General features: G+C 50.0%; 7 protein-coding genes across 7 annotated transcripts; 4 read left to right on the top strand and 3 right to left on the bottom strand.

Annotated features, from left to right (window-relative positions):
• Positions 1-438: 438 nt before the first annotated feature.
• Positions 439-1,023, top strand: HO133_001160 (uncharacterized protein; the record flags this gene model as incomplete). Its single annotated transcript, XM_037292090.1, has 2 exons — positions 439-585; positions 652-1,023. 2 exons carry the CDS (start codon positions 439-441, stop codon positions 1,021-1,023), a joined length of 519 nt encoding a protein of 172 aa, XP_037151509.1.
• Positions 1,024-3,957: 2,934 nt separating this feature from the next.
• HO133_001159 (uncharacterized protein) lies at positions 3,958-7,440 on the bottom strand (the record flags this gene model as incomplete). Its single annotated transcript, XM_037292089.1, has 4 exons — positions 3,958-4,699; positions 4,763-6,576; positions 6,623-6,988; positions 7,042-7,440. The coding sequence occupies 4 exons, from the start codon at positions 7,438-7,440 to the stop codon at positions 3,958-3,960; spliced, it is 3,321 nt and encodes a 1,106-aa protein (XP_037151508.1).
• A 550-nt stretch (positions 7,441-7,990) lies between these two features.
• HO133_001158 (uncharacterized protein) lies at positions 7,991-9,624 on the bottom strand (the record flags this gene model as incomplete). The annotated part of the gene is made up of 3 exons (XM_037292088.1): positions 7,991-8,104; positions 8,158-9,101; positions 9,150-9,624. The coding sequence occupies 3 exons, from the start codon at positions 9,622-9,624 to the stop codon at positions 7,991-7,993; spliced, it is 1,533 nt and encodes a 510-aa protein (XP_037151507.1).
• Positions 9,625-10,241: 617 nt separating this feature from the next.
• On the top strand, positions 10,242-11,867 carry HO133_001157 (uncharacterized protein; the record flags this gene model as incomplete). Its single annotated transcript, XM_037292087.1, has 2 exons — positions 10,242-10,398; positions 10,459-11,867. The coding sequence occupies 2 exons, from the start codon at positions 10,242-10,244 to the stop codon at positions 11,865-11,867; spliced, it is 1,566 nt and encodes a 521-aa protein (XP_037151506.1).
• A 486-nt stretch (positions 11,868-12,353) lies between these two features.
• HO133_001156 (uncharacterized protein) lies at positions 12,354-13,611 on the top strand (the record flags this gene model as incomplete). Its single annotated transcript, XM_037292086.1, has 2 exons — positions 12,354-12,374; positions 12,421-13,611. 2 exons carry the CDS (start codon positions 12,354-12,356, stop codon positions 13,609-13,611), a joined length of 1,212 nt encoding a protein of 403 aa, XP_037151505.1.
• A 3,463-nt stretch (positions 13,612-17,074) lies between these two features.
• Positions 17,075-20,531, bottom strand: HO133_001155 (uncharacterized protein; the record flags this gene model as incomplete). Its single annotated transcript, XM_037292085.1, has 5 exons — positions 17,075-17,758; positions 17,804-19,238; positions 19,299-19,677; positions 19,840-19,983; positions 20,036-20,531. 5 exons carry the CDS (start codon positions 20,529-20,531, stop codon positions 17,075-17,077), a joined length of 3,138 nt encoding a protein of 1,045 aa, XP_037151504.1.
• Positions 20,532-21,021: 490 nt separating this feature from the next.
• HO133_001154 (uncharacterized protein) lies at positions 21,022-21,740 on the top strand (the record flags this gene model as incomplete). The annotated part of the gene is made up of 3 exons (XM_037292084.1): positions 21,022-21,159; positions 21,223-21,662; positions 21,719-21,740. 3 exons carry the CDS (start codon positions 21,022-21,024, stop codon positions 21,738-21,740), a joined length of 600 nt encoding a protein of 199 aa, XP_037151503.1.
• Between the last annotated feature and the right edge of the window lie 283 nt (positions 21,741-22,023).

The following is a 22,023-nucleotide window of genomic DNA, read 5'->3' as shown; positions in this document are numbered from 1 at the left end:
GAGAACTCCTGATTGTATGCATAGGTATGCCGGAACATTAAGGGCGATCAGCCAAGCGACCTGCGTGTTGCCGTCCGACTCTCCATCTCAAACGGGCAGCTGTTTGAGACAGGATCAATAGACATTGAGGTAATCGGTTGGGTTTCTTGCCGCTGCCTTGGGCAAAATACATGCGTGTTTCAAGTTGGACAGTTGACATATGGACAGTCTTGGAGGGTCCCAGTTGTGAAACGTTGGGGACATCGAGCCGTGCATTCGGTCGTTCTCGTGATCCTACAAGCCAACCTCTGATCAAATGTTGCGGCTTCCCCCCCCTTACCCCCCAAAATCTCTCCCTCTTCTCAATAATTCCAACCCTCATCTTTCGAGGAAACCCCCTCCGATCCTTCCCAAGCCTCACTGTTTGTTTACATCCAGACCCTTGCACTTTGCCAAATCATGGCTGCCCTCAACACAAAAAGCCGCGCAAATTACGAGGAGTGGCTTGAGAGCATCGACGATAACGAGCTGAAAAGCTTTGTCTTCGCCAACACCGCTGCCGAAGTCGAGTTCGGATCTGACGATTTCAAGCTCGTCTATTCTGGCGTATGCCCAAATCTACCGTCCCCCCACCCCCACAAAAGCTCACACACTGACATCAACATCGACCAGGTATCCGAAGGCGAACCGGTAGACTGCCACATGATCGAAGCCCGCGTGAACGGCAAGACGAAGGACAAACAGCTCAAGAAGTTTGTCAAGACCACCGGATCGCTGGCCAAGATCCGGACCTGTTTGGCATTCGCGCTCTTCCCGAGGGCCACGGCGGACTACTGCCTGGGCAATTACGTGCGGGAGGCGCTGCAGGCAAGCCCGGTCAAGGACAAGGTCGTCGTGAACAAGGTGCACGTCCAGCTGAGTCCGAGCGTGGAATGGGAGGGCGATCAACCCTTGGCCGAGGTCGGCACCCCGCCCTTTGTCTTCGAGAAGATCCCGTTCCCCGGGTACAAGGTGGACGGTACCACCAGGGGGTGCAAGAAGTGAGTAAGGTAACTAGGCCGGATTTGGACTGCAACCGAGGCCTCGAGGAGTGGGAGGGTATTTTTCTGAAGGAAATCTAGGCTAGAGTAGATGAGATGCCTGAGCGATGTGCTTGGCTAGTAAATAATGGTGGTAAGGGCATTAAGTCGGCGACATGGTAATCAAGTAGCATGGGATAGACGGAAATGTAGCCATTCAATGCTGGAGAAGCTATGTCCAAATCCGGCCTAGTTACCTTACTCACTTCTTGCACCCCCTGGTGGTACGGTGGCTCCGAAGAAGGACAGGGACAAGAAGTGAAAGTGGTCGCGGGGAGCGGCGGCGGCGGCGGCGGCGGCGGCTCTTCCCGGTGGGACGGGGCACGGAGCGCGCGGAACCCGGGCGGCATCGCCATCCCGTGTGGGAACTCAGCGCGCGCCGTGGATACATTAAGGTCGGCAGGGGGTTTTTCGTAATGGTCTATGTAGGCTAGTTAGGTAACAAGAATACCATAAGTATCATTTACAAATAAAGATTTATTATAAGATTCAACGTATCTACCCTGAAATCCTCTTGAAGAATCTTTTTCTATCAATTATTTTTCAATCTCATGATATCGTGGTTTAAGATTCCTCCCGGGAGTCTCCTGAGAAAGCGAGTCTTCTATAATTATTTCCGTAAATACGAGTATCAAGCCTCGTTTTCGGGATCTGGCTACTGTAAATTATATCCACGCTTTTTAATTTCTGACTTCAGATTCAAGCGATTTAGCCAAAGTTCTCGCAGGGGTGATATTCTCGAGGTCTTACGGGGGGTGGTGGGGGGTGATGGGACGGGGTGTGATGGGACGGGGTGTGATGGGATGGGGTGTGATGGGATGGGGTGTAGGCTGTAAAGCAGTATTACGTCAAAGTGTAAAATACGGCTTAGTCATTAGTGGTAGGACTGAGAAGATCTCCTGATTTAGGGATATCCTGAGCGAAAATTCTTCTAATTTTTAAAAAATACTCCTAGGATCTCTGTAAAATACGATATTATTTTTACACTATAGCTACTTATCCGATAAACGCCGAGAGGCAATAAATTGTTTTCTCCGCACCATTATTTCGATTACTACCCCACCACATTCATATAATTCAATAAATGTAGTCTAGATCTATTATATAGAGTCCAATGCATTATCCCTTTCATGAAATCGTCTTGCGCAATCCCCTTTGCGACATAAAAAGACCTAACATACTTTATATCCCCACGCGTCTTGGGAGCATTATCCCTATTCCCACTAATCTCTCGCTCAAAACCTCGATTTTGAATATCCTTATAATATATAAAGCACGCCCGAATAGCCTTTAAGTCTTGCCAACTATAATTACCTCGTAATACCTTTAGTAGTATAGAGATAGAGGTGGGATTTGACCTTGCCACAGATGCAATTTCATCAATCCTTCAGTAGTCATAAATAGTAGGAAAGTGAAAGATTCCCATATAGATTGTAATAGCGACGAAGATTTTCAGCTCTAACACAGTTATAGAGTATCAATAAGGATCGCGAGAACTTTAGGCAGAGGCATATAAACTAATATTATCTCGAAGCATTTCCTAGACAGTAGTAGTTTATATAAGGTCAAACACAGTACGTGAAGTAAGAAATAGATCACTTAAAAGATAACTAACAACTACTCGATGCTTAATTACTATTAGTTAGTACTCTAGAAGTGATGGAATACGCTAAAGAAGATTATTACGTTTTTCAAGAAATGCCTATCTCTCACTGGTTTTCGTGGCTTTTTTTTGCTACTTTAAGATCTAATCTAATATATCATTATCAGGAGCAGGTAGGGTAACAATTTAAGGCATATTGAATTATTAGTAGTGAAGTTATTTAATAATTAACATAAGGAAGCTATTGAATGTGGGGGAAGAATCTCGGTTAAATTTGTTGCCTCGGCGTCGGCGTTTATCGGATACCCTAAGCCTTGTCAATGCGGGTCGAAATATTCCCCGCCTACAATTTTACTAAGACTCTCCAGGTATGATTAGTAAAACCCCCCGCCGACCTTAAAATACGGTGGGATGGGGATTGCTCCATGTCGATGGGGTTAGAAGTTATGCATCCACCAGTTCTTACCCGTAGGAAGGGGTGGTTGCTGTAAGGACGATGAATTGTGATCTAATCGCAAGCTATGCGTGCGCTATTCTGACTTGTTCGAAGGGGATGTTGCCGCTGGACGGGGATATGTTGATGTAATGTAAAGCCATGCATGCATCGTCAGATAGGAATGTTGCCGCTAAACGAGGATATTTTAACATAATCAGACGAAGTTTTAACTCATTCGAAGGGAATATTACCGCTGAAAATAGATATTAAATATATTTCAAAGCCACACATACGCGATTAAAAAAGAAACATCACCGCCAATCCCGTCCCGTTTAACATCTCACCTACCTTATAAACTATAAATCATCCTCCCTAAAAGAAACCACCCACCGCGAAACAATCTACATTCCAACACCATAACAACCCCACACACGCATAGCCAATCGACGTTATAAACCCTCCCCCCACCCACTTCCACCCCCACCCATCCCAAGCTCCTCCTCCTCACCACTATCAAAGCGTCCTAGACTCAAACATCCTACCCGTAACCATTCCCAAGGACCAACTCCGGCGCACCCTGACTCTGCGTCCGTGGTCGATCAAACGGGCCCTGTGATCTGGCTCGGGGGTTGGGGACGGTACGGCGAGGGGGAGATGTTGGGAGGGGATTAGGAGCTGGATTCGGGCTTGTAGGAAGGGGGGAGTGCCGTGGGAAGGATGCGTGGATGTCGAGGGTTTGAGATTTTGAGGTTCGGCCCAGGGTTGAGCTTCTCGCGCCTCAGAGTGCCGTGACATCAAAGGCAGTGACCGGAACATGTCTGCAAGATCAAGTTCGAAGATCGTGGTTCTACACCTATCATCTACCAAGCAGCGCCCGCGTCAAAATCAAACCTCGTCAGCTCCTTTCCCGCATCTTCGACATCCTTCTTCGCCTTCATGCGCATGTAGAATATGGGGCAATCCTTGCTGGAGCAGATGACCTCGTTGTGCAAACTCCCCTGGCACCGCTGGCACTGCGTCCACAATCTGCCGAACCGTATCTCCAACTCGCTGACTTTGGTGAGGGTCTTTGTGTACAGCTCTCCTGTCCTGGGCCGGCAATTGCTGCAGACAGCCCCCGCCATTTCCTCTTTGCCAACAAGCGGCTTCTTACAACCCATACAGGTTTGGGTCTTTTTGGCGAATTTCATCAGACCACCCAGCGTAGGTGCAGCGACCGAGATCGACCGAGTATGTTCGCCGGTGAGGAGCTGCCCGGCTTTCTTCTCGCCCAGTATCGGGTCGAAGATCCTGCCAAGTGGCTTGGCAAGCTGATTGTCGAGGTAATACTTCGTATCAATGGGGATGTTGTTCTCAAGGACGAAGATTGGGTCTTCGCTCCTCTCGTAGTTCTTGGCGCCACCGGCACCCTTGACGATAACGTAGGCCACACGATCGCCGAGTGTGGGAGCTGAGCCGGCGTCTCGCTTCTTCATTCGATCGGCAAGCTCGACATGAGCTTGTTTGTTGGCGTAGTCGGATTTTGAGAGAGCTTTCGTGATGACGAGTTTGGACATATCGACCTTGTTTTGAAGAAGGTCGGAGATGGTGTCTTTGACATAACTAGAAAGAGAAATAACATCATCAGCGTGGCTATGGGCAGACAAGGCCAGGTGAGGTACATACTCTTGCGCGCCCTGCACGTCTTGGTCGATCAGGATCTTGTGGAGGATGGTTTCAATGACGTTCTGAACCAGGCGGCAGTTGTCTCTGCGTACAGTCTCAATGCCCTTGCTGTCCATCTTGTCGAACTTCTCCGGGGTCGTCCAGTACAGACCAGCGTAGCGCTTCTTGTTGATGAGTAAGTACGGGAAGTAGACTTTCTCGAACTCCAATTTAATTGGCTTGATGAACTTATCAGAGACATATGTTGCAGCGTCCCGACCAAGGTCCATGGTTTTCTCTAGGTCCTTGGGTCCAAACTTGACCATGACTGAGTCGGTATCACCATAGATGACCTGCGCATCATGAGAGTATCCGTTGGCTATGGTATACCGCTTCTCGACTTCCTCCTTTGTCTTCTCAATCATCTGCCTCCCGTAGCTGGTCGTACTACTGGCAATGGCGAGACAGGGTAATTTTCCGACTGTGGCTCCGGTAATACCGTATACACTGTTTGCACTGACCTTTAAAGCCAGCTGTCGACCATTAAGCACAGCCTTTTTGAACGTATCAGTCTCGACGGCCAACTCTTTCTTGGCTCGTTTTCTCGCTCCCAGCAACTCCTCGAGAATCTGCGTCAGCAGGCCTTTCCGGATCTTTGAGGTGCAGAACATGTCACCGTTGGGAGTGACAATATAGTCCTCATCTTTGACCAGATGCAACTTTTCGACACTCGCCTTGTTGAGCAAGGTAGTATAGCAAAGATTGTGAGCTTGTATGATACTAGGATATAGGGAAGCGAAATCAAGCGTTGCGATCGGAACATCGTAATAGCCTCTTGTGGGCTCGATGACGGTAGCACCTTCGTATTGTTCATCGGATGCGTCACTTCGTAAATTGGGGATGACCAGGTGCTGTTCCAAAGCTTTCCGGAAGAGTTGGCTTATGAATTTGACCTGCTGTCCTCTTGCAAGCAAGTAATTGAACGGGACACCTGTGACTCTGGCCATCTCTGTATAGTTGACTAGACACATGAGCTTGTCCATCAGCCGTTGTGGCAGAAAGGCATCTTTCAGACAGTAGACAGCCAGACGCCGTCGGGATTCTGGTGTTCCATTGAAAAGCTCAGTAATCATTGTGTGGTGGACATCTTCTTTTTGCTCTCCCAAGAAATGTGAACAGACCGAGTTGAGGGTATAGCTTCGTAGCTGGTGGTCGCGCTGAATGAGCTGAAGCAAGTCCAGTTGCAAACGACCATTGGTGTTTGTAGCTTTCGTGTCTCGGTTGCCCATCTGCTTACTAGAAAAGTTCGTTTCTTTTGCATGTGACTGGATACCCTTCAGCCTGGTCCAGTAAGGGAACTTGATACATTTGAGGTGCTTTGCTCGATCGAGAAGATATGGAAAGTCGAAGTTGGCGATGTTGTAGCCTATGATGACATCTGGGTCGACCTGCTCCAGGAAGTCTCTCCATGCCATGAGCATCTTGTCCTCTGCGCCAAACTCGAAAATTTGGGTATTGACAATCAGACTACAAGTATCGAGACAGAATACGTTACGAACAAAAGGTTTCTGTTCTCCATATCTTGTCACGACATTCGCGATTTGGATGACAGGATCTTGGTTGGCTTCTGGGAAGACGCCCTTGCGGCCAGCACACTCAATATCAAAGGAAAGGATTCGCAGTGGAGCCATCTTCGCCCATTCGCCGTCGTTGTGGTGAGCTATTAGATCTCGATAATGCACATATGCCTCTATTTGACAATTTGAATGCCGGTCTCGATGAGGGATCATGTGGTATTTTGACTGAGGAGCTTCCACCCAAGACATTCCTGTAACCTGTATTTTGTTAGGTAGGGGTTGCGCAACCTTCTAGAGGGCTTACTCCAGTGTCGATCATGAACCGTAAAACATATTGTATGCTGTCAAATGTCAAGATACCACCATCCACACCCTTCCACATCTGTTTGTAGTTCATGTTCCCGCTCTCAATCGTGGTCCGCAACTTATTGATATGTTTTGGATCCGTGACTGTGATCTTCAAATACGGACTCTTCTGATTGCCTTGGAAGCCGAACAAATTCTCCCTCATCGACATTTGAACCGAATGTATTACCGGCTGGTGCTGCGCCAATTGGGTTTCCAGGTAGGCTTTGAAGCCGTCAATGTCTTTCTGTACGAAACTGACTGGGGCTGCGACATAGAGGTAGTGGAGGAAGTCGGTGACATGGAGAAGTACAGAGTGACCGGTCTGTCACCATCCAGTATTAGCAGGGCTTTTGCAGGGTACTGGAAGGTTCCTACCTCTGTGACCCCAAACAATTTGACGGTCGTCCTTCCTCCATGTAGTGTACCTTCTTCCGCCTCGATCTGCTGAAAGCAGAGACTGTCCCTCTCCTCATCAAAGTCATCCAAGCTCGGACGATCCCACTGCTGGTCCTTCTCGGAATTCTGCTGCTTGAGGCCGCTGATATCCTGAGTCAGTTTCTCCAGGTACTCTTCTTCAAACTGACTCTTAGGCTGGCTCGATCCATTCTTGAGGCCGTTCTGGCTGAGCTTGAGTTTCTTCGAGGGCGAGGATCCTACTTCGATTTTCCTTCTCTTTGCGGTGTTGGGGGACGATATCGTAGGATTGACATTGCGATGAGCTTTGGTAGAGTCTGCCAATGCCCTCTTCGGCGGCGGAAGAGTGGCAACAGGCATTGTGAAGGTCTTTTTACCGGTCGAGAAGTCTGTATTGCTGTAGCGTAGCTGGACGATGCTTTTTGGCGGAAGTGGGGCGCGTCACCAAAAAGCGCGTCGGAGTTAAGTACGTGAGTCCATAAGGCTGAGAGCCATTTTGGCAATAGAATGTATCAACACGATTGGCAGTCTCCAACTCAAGTTTCTTTCAATCATCATACCATCATAGCTAATGACCAAGGTAGTGGTTCGCTTCTGATATGTAAGACCGGTCAAGCCTTAGGTAAGACTCTCCTTTTATTGCATGGGAACCATGCCCTCACAAGTGCTACTTTTTCTGGCGGCAACGCATCGACTATTCCAGCTTCATCAGATTGCAGGGATGTGAACACCCCAAAGGTACATAGAACGTCTATTGAATGACTTGCGCCCTATCCAAGGTGGCCGTTGTAGAAAGTTCCACAAAACTTTCAACTCCTATGCCAATGCATTACCGTCCTCGCTATGCTTCGAACAAAACCAAACATCAAAAGCTTTTCAACACCTTAACCCGTTGCCCACAGGTGAGATCTCAGAGAAAATACTCCAATTTGGTCACCAATGGCCTGCTCAAAAGATCCCGCTTGCTGCCTGTCGTTCCGTTTGTCGTCTGTAAATTGCCAATGTCACACCAATTCTTAATGTCCTGCGATTTACCTTAGCATATGTCATAACAGTACTTGAACATTTGGAACTTACTATGCAGCTCAAGTACCGACACCAGTGGCACGTCTTCGGGTCTGCCTTGTAGAAATTCTTCAAAAGCACAATGAAGACAACAAATGCGCCTATCAATGCAGCTGCCCGCACCAGCCACCATGCCCACCATAGCGGCTTGCGACCCTTGAAAAATGCCACTGGTTCTTTCACGAAAGCTTTTATGTCGCCATTGTCGGCTAATTTCCGTGCCTGCTGAACAGAGGCATATGGGGGAAGGTCTGCACCAACCCGTTGCCGTAGAATTTCTGGTGAATGTATTAAACAGATACCCAAGACTAAGCCCATGAGAAAACCTCCTATGTGCGAGAAATTGTCCAGTCCAGGCAAAAGCCCCAAGGCAAACGATATCACAATATCGAACATCAGCCAAGCAAGATCTATCCATGGTGATTGACGCTCTTCCCAGTGGTAGAGGAGGTCCAAAAGCATGATAGCAATGATACCGAAGAGAGAGCCCGAAGCACCGGTTGACGCTATGCCTTGTGGAGCGAAATTACCGCCAAGTATAAAGCCGAAGATCCCACTGCTGAGGTAGATGATAAGGAATCGTATCGAGCCAATCAGTATCTCAATCTCTTTTCCAAGTAGAATCTGCAGTAACATGTTGAATGCGATATGTATGAATCCAGCATGTAGGAACATAGGGATGATGAAGCGGAACCACTGGTTTGGAGGGTTGCTTTTTGTGTAGGCTTTATCGTGAAAGCCGCAAAGATTGTTCAATTGACACTGATTGGAAGAATCGTCTAGGGAGGTGGATGTCGTGTTGGGACACGGCCAGTCGATTGTTGTGTCCAGACCTTCAGATGTCTGGCGCATACAGGGAACATAGCGGGCGCCCATGTTGATGAGGACATAAGGGGAAGGGCCAATCATAGGGTTGAAGGATGGGTGGATTTCGATAGGGGTTTTGGTGAGAACACCTGAAAACGTCAGATCCGAGCCAGCGACGTAGAAGGGACGGAACGCACCATTCCTCACAAGCTCCGCGATGAATACACACACCTGAATCAGGGTCAAGGTGTATACAACCCATGGTATCTTCCCACCACCAAAGAATCCTTGCTTCCTCCTCCTTCGGGCGGCGTTTTGGGTCGGTCTGTCGATAATGGCCGGATCGTGAGGCAGTGGATCATGCAACATCTCCGAACTCCCTTTGCTCGGATGTTGTCGTAGAGGGATGTCGTCTGAGTATGGATTTGGCTCGGTCTCTCGGCCTCCGCCACCGGAGGCATAGTAGGGAGAGGGTATGCTTTGCTGACTTTGGTCGGCATAAGGTCGATAGCTTGTGTCTTCGTAGGGTGATGATATCTGAGGCGGTGATGGCTGCGTAGGATGGGAGGCGTAGGTGGCATAAGGGTCCAAAGGGAGACGTGGAGGAGGAGCATTGTAGCGTTGTCCATTCCCCGGGGACGGAGATGGGTTATAGTATTCATTGGCTGCCATGCTGAGGAGTCATGAAATGTTCGTCAGTTGCTCTAATTCCGCTCACTTCGAAAGAAGGTGGTCAAGGGCAGTGCCTTGTTCTCGGCTGCATCAGCAGAAAGAGGGTTATTGTAGCTCTTCACGAGAGCTATCAGGAGTCAACGTGCAGTAGAAAAGAAGGTGAGAGTCTCTCATTAGAAGAAAGAAAGAAAAACGAGTGACGCGGTTGATGGTTTCTGAAAATAGATTGAAGCTGTTGACCCAAAGGGAACAAGATTCAGGGCAGTGTCTAAAACGCCAAGACTTGATCCCACCAATGACGCATTTCTTTCCTTTTGCGTGCAATTTCTTGTAGGGCTGTAGGCAATGCAGTCGTCAGCGCCTCAAACAATAATGTCTGTAAATATATCGCCTTGTATATTCTACCCACTTCTAGATCTATGTATACGTTCGTTGGTGTTATAGCGTCATTATCATCTCATTCTGTCTGATGCAATCCTCATCGTATCTCCTCCGCGTGCCTGGCCTTTAACCGCGGCGTGGAGTCCAAGCTCCCGAATATGGATCTCTAGCATCTTTCTTAAACATAGGTTGAGAAGATGACGGCGCCGTCGTCGACTTCCTCATCACCTTCCCCTATGAATCGTCGTCGAAAGAGCTGGGTAAGGAGATGCGAGCGTGCCTGTTGCTCGGTCGTCACATACTTTCCGTTAGGATTCATATATGGCTTGAGTACATGGGCAATATGGGTGGAGGCAGGAATAGGAATCTTTACAGGTCTCAATACATGGACAGGTCAGCAGGATCTCTCATGCACATCTGGTCGTATCCTGCGCTGACATCTTGGCACTCCAGGCACGATTTCCTCTGTCATTGGCATTACCCTTTACCTCCTCTTGAACTGGTCATACACCACCGCCGTCTTCACTGACCCAGGTTCGCCCATTAACCGGAGCAGTCAATCAGGCTACTCTCACCTTCCCACCCACGAGCCTTCTGCGCACCGAGACGCTCCAGCCTTCACCGTCAAGTCTACAGGCGAGAGCCGGTTCTGCAAGAAGTGCAAAGCTCGGAAACCGGATCGTGCGCATCACTGCTCGACATGTGGGCGCTGCGTGCTCAAGATGGATCACCATTGCCCATGGCTGGCTACGTGTGTTGGCTTGAGGAACTACAAGGCTTTCGTTTTGTTCCTGATCTACACGTCGATATACTGTTGGGTCTGCTTTGCGGTGACCTCGACATGGCTTTGGAGCGAAGTCTTTAGTGACACCGAATATATGGAAAGTCTTATGCCGATCAATTACGTGTTACTCTGCGTCATCTCTGGTATCATTGGCCTTGTTTTGACGGGTTTTACGATTTGGCATCTCAGCCTGGCATACAGAGGTCAGACAACTATTGAGTGTTTGGAGAAAACCAGATACCTAAGTCCGTTAAGAAAATCGATGCGACGGCAACAATTCGGCAATGCAAATGGGAACGGAGGTCAGAGCTACGGACAACAGCTTGCAGAAATCCATGCGAATACAGTACCTGGAGTTACAAGATCTGAGGAAGGGGAGGAAATGCTTTCGGATGTGGACCTTGAAGCAGGCCCACGGTCAAAGGCACATAAGTCGTTACAGAGGGACTATGGCGAAATGGAGCGATCGAGGGAGCGTGAGCGCTACGAGGACTATCTTGACGAGCAGGACTCGGAGAAGCTACCAAGTGCTTTCGACCTAGGGTGGAGGAGAAACCTACAGCATTTGTTCGGGGACAAGCCGCTTTCATGGTGGCTACCTATCTGCAACACTTCAGGCGATGGGTGGCACTGGGAGCCGAATCCAAAATGGGTTGAAGCTAGGGAAGCCATAAGGAAGGAAAGAGAAGCGCAGTGGCAAGAGGATGAGGAGAGAGGGAGGGATGGCTATGGAGATGGCTACTATGATCGACGGTGGCCTGCAAGAGAGGACTCGGAACGACATTATCTGACGACATCGAACGGCGTAAAGGATGTACCAGGTTCAGGAATCAGGTCGTCTGGGAAGGCCGATCAGATCCTTGGGAGGACTGATGAGTACTTTGATCGCAGCTTTGATGACGGCAGCCCCTCGAGCAGAATGTCCATGAAGACACTGAGGCGACGGGGTAGTTTCAGCGGGTCCAGTGACGATGACGATTACGATGTCAGCAGTGACGAGGACAGGGGATCCGTCCAAGACATGCCGCAGTCCAATGGCCAGCCAAAAGCAGAGAATGGATGGCCGAAACGGGATTGAACGTGGAAAGAACGTTTACAGAGGGCGTACACGTTGACAAGTGAAGTAGTATTTGAGTGCGGATGTTTGCGTATACCGAATGTCGCGAGGCACAAGTCTGGAAAAGAAAATGTTGGGATACCTAGGATCGATGCCATCATATCACTGAATGCTTCGACTTTGAACCAAGACTTGATGACAGTAAGTGGTTTTGGTTCCCAGGACCATTGATTCTCTAGACTCCTCGCCATACGAAAGCCCGATACTCTCGAGGAAATATGCTATAAAAGGTCCTCGCCAGCAAAAGAGAGACCTCAGAAAAGATGAAAACCTGATTGGGTTAGTGCTAGCTTCACTTTGTTTGTTTCACTTTGACAGCCTTAGGAAGTGACGACTGACTATGTAGCTCCACCTCTCAATTCCTCCTATGCTACCAAGAACGCGTCATCCAACACTGCACCCAAGACCCTTCTACGCACCTCGAAGGCAACCAAAATCATCGGCACGATGGTTTGTTATCCCGGGAAGGTATGTAAGAACTGCCAGGAGTGTTTCGGATGCCATGCAATGAAAGGACCCACCGTTGTTGGCAATTGTCGCCCAAAGGTTCGGAGGAATTGTCCACGAGAACGAATCGTCAGGTGAGAAGCCATCTTCCCTGAGAACTTTACCAAGCTTACGGCGAGGCAGAGAAGCTGAAGAGCGAGCGCGGAGGTCAAGTGGAGCACAGTACACCACCCAAGTACCTTTGATACAATCGGTTCCGAAGACATGGCCTCAAGGAAGTATACCGCCCATTCCAGCGAGTACAAGTATGAACGTGAACACGTTCTCGAGACCGCCTGTACAGCCCCTTATCAGGTCTGAACAGGGCAAGACTGTCTCTTGGAGCACTAAAGCACCTTTCACCATGTCCATAGATAGTGGTAGGAAACAGATTCGGTTCTCTCACTGTCCAGCGCTCACTTTCCCATCAATGCAATACGCGTACGACTACTTCCACGTCCAAGAAAAGCTACACAACCAGTGTGCAATTCAAAACGGTCGGCCACAGCGGCTTCAAGCTGCCCAGAGACCCCTTCGAGCTGAGCAGCAAGGCTATCTAGCTGAGCACCTAGGCCTTCGAGCTGGGCAGCTGGCAAATTTCGCCGCGCAGCAAGCTTGTCTTGCTGAGTCGCTCTGCCCCTTCGAGCCAGTTTGGCAGTTCGATACTCCGCTCAAGCCAATTGACGCGCAGGACGTCCTCAACCTTCCAACGCCCCCAAGCCATAGTGTGTTTGACTCTCAGCATCAGCTCGCAACTGAGCCTTTTGCCCAAAGTCTGTGGAAAGAGTCCGTTCCGGTCCACTCCTCGTCCGGGTCACCGCCGCCAGAGTCTCCACCGCAAACCCTTTTCGCAGAATCGACGCCGCATGCTCGAGAGATCCAGGCCCGGCCTCGGCTCAGACTACCAGTTAAAGGATTGCAGTCTTGGCCTTTTCGATCACAAGTGACCAACGACAATCCCTTCCTGCAGTCGTCATCAATACAACCTGCGGACCAAGCAATGACGCTTCCTGGTTCATATCACCAACCATCGACCTGCATAGGTACCGTCCTCCCACGAACCCTTACCAACGAGGTCGATATCTCTGACCAACCACCAACTTTTCACGGATTGTATCACTCACCTTTCTCCTACGCAGACACCGTCCTCCCACAGACTCTAAACAGGAAGGACAGAAGAGTTCTTGGCGTTTCTTCATCTGCTGGCGTCGATGAGTAGGTTTCTCTCAACTTCTAGGACCCGGACTAGTCACATTCTCGTACGGCTGACAAGAGCCCTATCGTTCTAGGATTCGAGCTGGTTTCTGGCTGCGCGACTTCCAGTACAATGCCGATCGTTACCGCGCCGCCAGCCTTGAGGAGAGGGCTGTTGCTGCGCTCAAGTTGACACGAGCGCAGGAAGCTGTAGATAGGTTGTGCGGGTGTTCTGGAGAATACTAAAAGCAACCATCTTGTTGTGTTTGGTTAGGACTATGGTCCATGACCAGAAGATGCTAGCAGGAGAGGGACGCCTCTGATGGACAGGAGGCATAGACCTTGCGTGTGTGCCGATCCTCTTTGCAGCATGTTTTGCATGTTGCAGAGGGTTGTGCTTGAACGATACGTCTTGTGGAAGGGTCTTCTACGCTCAAGAACTGAGTGTGGTTGCCCTTCCCCATGCCAGGAAGAAGAAGCTCTTAAGGTTCACACAGCGTTAGTGCGCATATATCTCACGGTCAGCGAGAGAGGCATTTAGCTATGAGAGCTGAGCATGTCAGCCTCCTTCCCCTCTCCTCGGAGAATTTGATTTGCTTCTGGAGCTTACGTGGCATCGTACAGGGGTTACATGGCGTCCCATACATTTCACAAATCTTCGATTAGAAAATGGCATAGCATAATCACATCACCCATCCCCAGCATCATGATCGTGCAAGCTCATTCCATTCGTGCTCATGAATTAAGTACAATTCTCTCCCCAGGATCCACCTGACCGCACGTTCGCTTCATCCCTTCGCACGTAGTGAAGGATAGCAGGCAGGCGGCCACTGAGTACCGAAAATTGAAAAAAGGAAAGAGGCCATGTCATCCATCCATTTCATCCATCGTCAAGCGCAAGAGCTGAAATAAAGGAAAAACGTGCATGTTCGTGTAGCGGATCCATTCCATTCCGTCCTTCCATCCATCCATCCATCCGCCCCCACACACCATCCATCAAAAACCATGCTCGGCAGCCCATTCGTCCTTTGCCCAGAGCGAGCACAGGCTTCCTGCAGCCAGGCGTGCAGGCGGCGAGAAGGCGCAGCGTAGTGATCGACAAGGGCAGGAAGGAAAGGGTCGGCGTGGTCGAGGATCGCGGATGGGGAAGTCAGTGGGTGGATGGTTGATTGATTGATTGATCGCCATCAGGAGCCGATGTGGGGGATGTGGGGGATGTGTTTGTGTATGTGTGTGTGAGGCTGGAATTTCATAACGGTAAGGATGTATTGTATTGGATAGCATGGCATAGCATAGGAGGGAGGACGGCGAGGAGGCGGCGCCGTCTACATGACGGTGCAGAAACTGCCCGCGGATCCTGGGGATGCGACGGTCGTTAGCTGGGGGGGTTTTTTGGGTAGGGGGGGAGGGAGTGAGGGAGGGAGTAAGAGAGTGAGGGAGTGAGTGAGTAAGGGAGTGAGTGAGTGAGTAAGAGGGGGATGACATACCGCGCTGGTCCTGCGGATTGTGGGGCATCTCGGTCTCGGCGGCGGGGGTGCCGGCTGCGGTGAGGGGAGACATGATGGCGGTGGCGGTTGCGGTGGTGGAGGGGGGCATGGTCGGTTGGTTGGTTGGTTGGGGTGAGTTGAGTGAGGTTGGGGATCGGTGGTTGGTTGAGTGAGGTTGACGAGTGGGGTTGACGAGTGGAGGGGATGGCTGGGGGATGTTAGTGGATTGTTGGTGGTGGGTTGATGATGGTGGTGATGAGATGGTGAGGTGGGGGGCGGATCTTACTGTCTTTTGGTGTGTGAGAGAGTGAGAGTGAGAGAGTGAGAGAGAGAGAGAGAGAGAGAGAGAGAGAGATGGCTTGAGTGGAGTTTGAGAAGAGTGTATGTGCTTGATGTGAGTTGTAGGTGGAGGTGTGTGATGTGTGAGTGGTCAATTGAAAAATAGGAATGCGAACTTACTGTCTGTGCGTGGTAGCTGGAAGAGGTTCGAGAGTGTTGCGCGCTTGGTGGGGGTTGTATGTGGAGTTTGCGTGACTTGTGAGGAGGTGCTTGTTCGAAGAAGAGAAAACGGATAAGGTAGAAGAGTGGTCGACGAAGGATACTTGTAGGTGTAGGAGAGTGATGCCGAGCATATGTCCAGTGATGTACCGGAAACCAAATCTTGAGGATCACAGAGCTGAGGCGATCAATGGTGCTAATTCGAGTCAATGGACTACATCTCGGGCTTTGTGATTGTGAACATGAGCTTTGTGACTCCTTAATATTGTTGCTTCATCTTGCTTAGTATTGTCGTCGATACTTTCAAAGGAGTCGATTGTGCGAGGTGAATGATTTCCATGACTCGAGCACAATAGACGGTCGGGATGATAAAGCATGGATGATGGCAGTTTGTTGCACATGGTTTGTTCGAGATGTCAAGAGAAGGGAACGAGGCAGGTGGGGGAATGTGCATTGTGGAGACATGTGTTGATACTTGAAGATGGGAGGCGTCTGTCAGTTCTCCAATGTTTCGATCCCGCCCGCTGTTGCTGATGCTAGCCTCGCAAGATATTGGTCCAGTGCCCAAGCATGAGGTATATGGCCCACGCTCATACGTATTCTCGAGTCCATTGTCGTCTCAGCTAGAGTTAGTACTTGATGTGCTGCTTTCGTCTCTGAACGGGGCTTGCCATGTGTGCAATGGAAGAAGAATGAAAGGTCTGACTGTCTAATCGCTTACTTGTCGACGCGAACTGGTATCCCAGATCATCTTACTGGGCTTATCCTAGAATTAGGTAAAGTCGCTCACAGTATCTACCACCGATACATAGTCTCTGGCGATCTGAAAAAGGGGAGACGGGGAGGAAGAGTGGGGAGAAGAATATCGATGTGAACACTGGCATCCACCCAATAGCAGCGAAACTAAATGCCCCCACGAGGCTCTGCGCATCTTAAACAAGACTCTCCTGTCTACCAATATCACTTTGGATGGCAGAGACCCGTATGCCGGTCTCAAGCTGAGGCGCACTTCCCATGTTACCTTCCCACACAGCTGGAACTCGAATGCAGCCACACACGAATCCCGGATACAACGCCCAAAAGCACCGCAACAATCATGACACAGACACGATACAATGCGGTATGGGACGGTCATGTTTTCAAGTGCAATAGTGTCGCATCCGTCGCTAGTGTGAGTGCATTCCAAGCGCGACATTGTTCATGCTTACTATTGTTCTCAACGCAAGCGAGGTCGTAGCCATCATTTAAGCGGTGATTCTTATGTTCACTCTATCCTCAACGCTTTCGCGATGTCATGGTCCACGCAGTCTATGCCACAGCCCAGCTGTTTATCTTCTATTGCAATTCTTGGCGAGTACTGTGGGGTAGACTTCTTGTGTAGCCCATGAAGACACCTCTTTTCGCACGGGACAACTTCTCACTCATACCATTGGCCAGCTAAAGGGCAACTGCAGCAAGATCGAGCAATTCAGGGGTATCCCCTAACCAAGGTCCGGTCATCTTCTAGGTGTACACCTCCTCAGTGAAAGCATTCAGCGAGATTCCCTCTTTCGCGATGTCCTCCTTGATCAAGAACAGCAACGGCATTTCGACCAGCGTCCCCTTGATGGTACTCAACAAGTCCTTAACTTCCCTCGTACCTCTTTCCCCAGGCGAAAAGTTCGACTCAACAACATGGCCCCACTTGTACTTCGCGGGCTTCTTCAAGTCTTTACCTACAGCATTTTCGTCTGAGTCCTTGAAGAAGACTTCGTAGAACGCGTTGTAATCGCTCCACGTCAATACACCGTCGTGCGGGACAGGGTGAAAGATTCTGCCGAATGCATCGCTATTGGTCTGGGCACGACTATTCCATAGGTTTAAGAAGCTGTCCGACAATGGGTCCATCACTGCCTGATCCTCGCGCGAACCGTAGTCGTAAATGTTGGGAACGCCAATGGGCTCGAAATTCTGATTCGGCTTCTCCATGTTCTGCGGCGCAAGTAGACCCAAGTGCTTCCTGAATAATTGTCGTCGAAGCGTGGCCGCGAATTTTGCTGCTCGGTGGGGCTTGCCATCCATATAAGAGTCAACGGAAATAGGGTCTTCGATGATGCATGCAATCTCAGAGTCATGATCCCCAAGTTGTGAGCGATCGTTGAGGTTGGCAGAGCCGCAAATGACAATGCGATCGTCGGCAATGAGTACCTATTAAAATCAGCACCTGATCGTTGATTCATTGACCTAGCTCACCTTCGAATGGATATACAGCTCCTCGCTGACAAAGGCTTGAATTTCTGGAATATTCCCGTTCTCCCAAGGCACATCACGGATGTCCCTACCGCCAAGCATGTAGCACTCAGAAACCGAATCCCAGTCTCCGGTGTAGAGTCCTTGCTGCTTGTTCATATTCGTCGTTGCTTGTTGATATTGCTGATACTTTTGACGACCTGCGTACTGCGCGCTTCGATCTCCGGCAGGCAATCCTACAGCGGCATCATGCTCGTACCGGGCATCTTCGTAATTCACGCCACTCTTGTTCTCAGCATTCCGCATTGGTTCGCCAACATTAAGGCGGTCGTAGTTCCTTAAATTGTAGAAACGAATGTATTCGGTAGGGTCGTATCCTTCCTTCGCAACCATCTCCATGATACTGTGTCCACCACGATTAATAGCATTGTATTGAAACTCCATGATGGCCCGAGTTCCGAGACTGGCGTCATCTTTGAGATCTCCGGCAAAGCCTGGGACGGCAGGGATGATTACAATAATCTTGTACTTCTCGCCAGCCCTTGCTGCACGTAGAATTCGCTCCACAATCGCTGCGCCGATCTTATTCTTTACGGGCTTCTGAGCGTCGGTGCATGCTGTGATGAAAAATTGATTCTCAATGTATATGAAATGGCGACTGTTCTCGATAATGCTGATATAGGCGTTTGCGACTGAATGTTCGGTGGATATGCCATGACTCCATTTGGTACAGCTTCTGACGATCTGGCAGGGTATGCCTGCGTCTTGGGTGTGACCATGTAGCTTGCTATAGTGCTCGTTGCCGCTCATGTATTGCCGGCCGGCTTCAAACCTTCCCATCATGTTTTCTTGTAAAGTTTCCGCCTTTTCTTCGAAACGCTCGCGATGCTGGTGATGACCGCCTGGTGTTGCCATATATTCGCCCATTCCACGGGCCGCGTCTTCTTCGTCAGAGCTCTGACCACCGATATCACGGCTGGAGACAGGAGGTGGTGGGAAGTACGGAACCTGCTCTTGAGCTACTCCAGTGGGGTTGGCTGATTGCCCACCATATTGCCCGTACGCTTGCGGAGGACGCCCTTGGGATGGAGGAGGGTAGCCTCCATTACCCTGAGATGAGCCTAAGTTCTGGTACCCAACCGACTGTGGTTGGTAAGGCAGGTATGGCTGAGAGGCTGGTGGAAGTGCCTGAGAAGCTTGATGAGGCACTGTCCCCGCCGCATTCTGGGTAAAAGTGAGCCTTGAATATCTCGTATCTTTCCGGACGTCGTATTTCTCGTTATAGATGAAGTTCCACCGTTCTACGAAATGGGCTCGCAGGTCTTCCACAACAGGGCCACTCAGACTGATTGAGATGTCTGACCAGCCCATTCTTGAGCTGTCTCTGCGGTCCAGCTTATTGTCTTGGTAATGCGAGACATCTTGGAAGTCCATGATCCTATCGAGCGTCAACTACGACTTACTCGAGCAAAACCTGTTCACCGAGGCTAATGCTCACCTAGCGTTGTTGTAGTCCTGCCCCGGGAACACAATTTCATCAAGATTGGAAGGGTGACAATCAGCGATCGGGTGCTGATTCGTGTCCCATCTTCCATAGCATAGATCCAGCCCGCCCATGAAAGCAATCTTGCCGTCGATGAGACACAGCTTCTCGTGATGTGCCCAATAAAGGACGACATCTTCGTTCATACCATAGATGGCCTTCAAGGCATCTTCAGGTAGCTGAGAAGCAGTCTTGGCGCTTAGAGATAGGTGCTGCAAAGAGGAGAAGAAAGAAGACTGGAGAGTCTGGGCATCGGGGAGATGATCAGGATGTCGGAAGACTGCTATGTTGGGATGAAGGTCCTCCAGTGCATGCTTGGTGTGATACGAGCAGACTGTCGAAGCAGGGGCCATCAGCGGATTCTCCCTCTCCACGTGTTCGAGGGACAGAAAGGTAGCGGCAAGACCCATGCCACTGAGCGCTCGAGTTATAGGATCGGTGTTTCTTGGTAGAAGAGAGTGCAAATAGTCTGGCAAGGTTGGAGAAAGGTACTTACGCGTTAGAGCCTGCGTCACCTCCTTGTAAACAATAACGTTGACCTTGACACCACGTTGAGCGGCTGCTTGTAACATGCGGTCAAGGCGATACTGCTCATTTTTGGAAGGAGGTCTCCGCAGGTAGAGCTCTGGTGACAGCCACCCTTATTGACCGGTTAGTCGGAGAAACTGCTTGGTAGCAAAGAGATTTCTCACAGTCCAGGATCCATATGGACTCTGTCGCTTGCTCCAGAGCTCTAGACACGGCCCACATGTAACCACAACCATCGACATACCACTTTGCGTCGTTGCCAGTTCTTTGAGCTGCAAAGCTGCCGTAACGATGTTGGCTAGTGTTGTGCATCCCATTGTCGCACTGAGCGCCTGCATGAGTATGGCTATGCTTGGGACCTGTTCCACCGAGCTTCTGATCGATTCCAGAGCCGATGTCTTGGACCGTTTTCTGAAGCTTGCCAAAAAGGAAAGACCCTAGACCGCCAGATGGGTTTGACTGGCTGCTGCCATCGTGCGGAGGCATATATTTGTCTCGTACTTTTCGATAAGTGTCTCCGATCAGGCCTCGCTCTCCCTCTGCTCCTTCATCGTACTCCCCTTCCTCCCGGAATCTGCTGCCTGAAGATCCAGGATAGTCTCCGTAGGCCAAAGGATCATCTTCCCTACCGCCAGGCTGCTGGCCAGCTCTAGGATCCATTATTGCTAATCAGACAAAAACACAATGATAAGGATACTACTAGGGATTGCAATTCGGTCCGAAGACCTGAGGTGGTGAGATGTTTCAAGCTCGATATCCCTTGTGCCAGACGTGGGAATAAAGACGTGCTTCTCGCTGACTGCAGACGCAGCTGGGCACATCAGGGACCAATCAGCATCCAGCCGACTTCAATCCAACAGGGCAGGCGCGAGCCGCAACACTGACAGCGACAGTCTATCAGCATGTCAGAACAATGATACCCCTTGTACTATCATTCTGCAACTTGCCAAGAGATCTCTGAGAGTAAGTTGTTTAAGAGTTGATAGCGGAGATGCGGAACTGGCGGCGGTCTTCGAAGGGGGGGGCTAGAGTACTGAGCCAAGCATGACGATCTCCTCCACCCTCCGAGGGGCTCCATCTACCCGATGATTCACGGACCCTACGTTGAAACCACATCCTGCATCATCTTCTGCTCTTATATCACGCCTCAATGGCCTCTACACTCCTAAAAACGACACCAAGAGCACTGCCGAAATTGACCCCATTACATCAACGACGTCTCACATCTCTCGTATCTTTGAACATTGCTAGGATGGCTACCAGCGGTACTCGAGTTGCTACACTAGATGCGAGTGAAACGTCACCAGTTGACTAACAGACACTGACCAAGACACTGACCAATTGCTTACAGTCTTCCCTCCGTGACCGCCTCCCTGTCCAAGCCCCTACTCTTTTCGAAGCAAAAGCCGCCAAGAACCTCACCTTCGAAGACATAGCAAAGCAGCTTGGCCGCAATGAAGTAGCTGTTGCAGCCATCTTCTACGGCCAAGCCCAAACAACATCCGAAGATGCTGAAAAGCTCGCCGACATTCTGGGCGTGGACAAGAGCAAGCTTGGGATGCAGTTGGCAGGCTACCCATTCCGTGGCCAGGTCATGGACATGCCGCCAAGGGAGCCGTTAATCTACCGCCTCTACGAAATTGTACAGAATTACGGATACGCATACAAAGCCATATTGAATGAAAAGTTTGGAGACGGGATAATGAGTGCTATTTCGTTCTCGACGAAGGTCGAGAAAGAGACAGACAAGGACGGGAACAACTGGGCTATCATCACCCTGAGAGGCAAATGGTACATCGTTTCTCTGGGAGCGGCATGTCTGGACAGATGACTGACTACAGCTTTAGGTTGCCTTTCTCCAGATTCTGAATAGAGATATTCTAAAGCGTGATCCATCTATATAAATGAGTAGTAAAAGACTCGACGTCTTTTTCCCTCCCTGTCGTGATTCGAAGCAACACAATCTCGCCACTGTTACCTTAGCCATTTCCCTTCGTAGACACTGTTTCAGTCTGATTGCAATGCTTTCACTATGCCTGTCCGGGTGGAAACGCCAAGCCCAGGACACGAAGACACCATGAATCGTCCTTCCCGTTTCGTTCACTTCCTCCACGAGTCTACCACGAGCAAATTCCACCACGCAAAATGGCCT

This window comes from Letharia lupina (genome assembly GCF_014066315.1).
Source record: "Letharia lupina isolate WasteWater1 chromosome Unknown contig_12, whole genome shotgun sequence".
Taxonomy (NCBI): domain Eukaryota; kingdom Fungi; phylum Ascomycota; class Lecanoromycetes; order Lecanorales; family Parmeliaceae; genus Letharia; species Letharia lupina.
The sequence above is the reverse complement of the archived record's forward strand: the minus strand, read 5'-3'. Positions and strand labels throughout refer to the sequence as shown.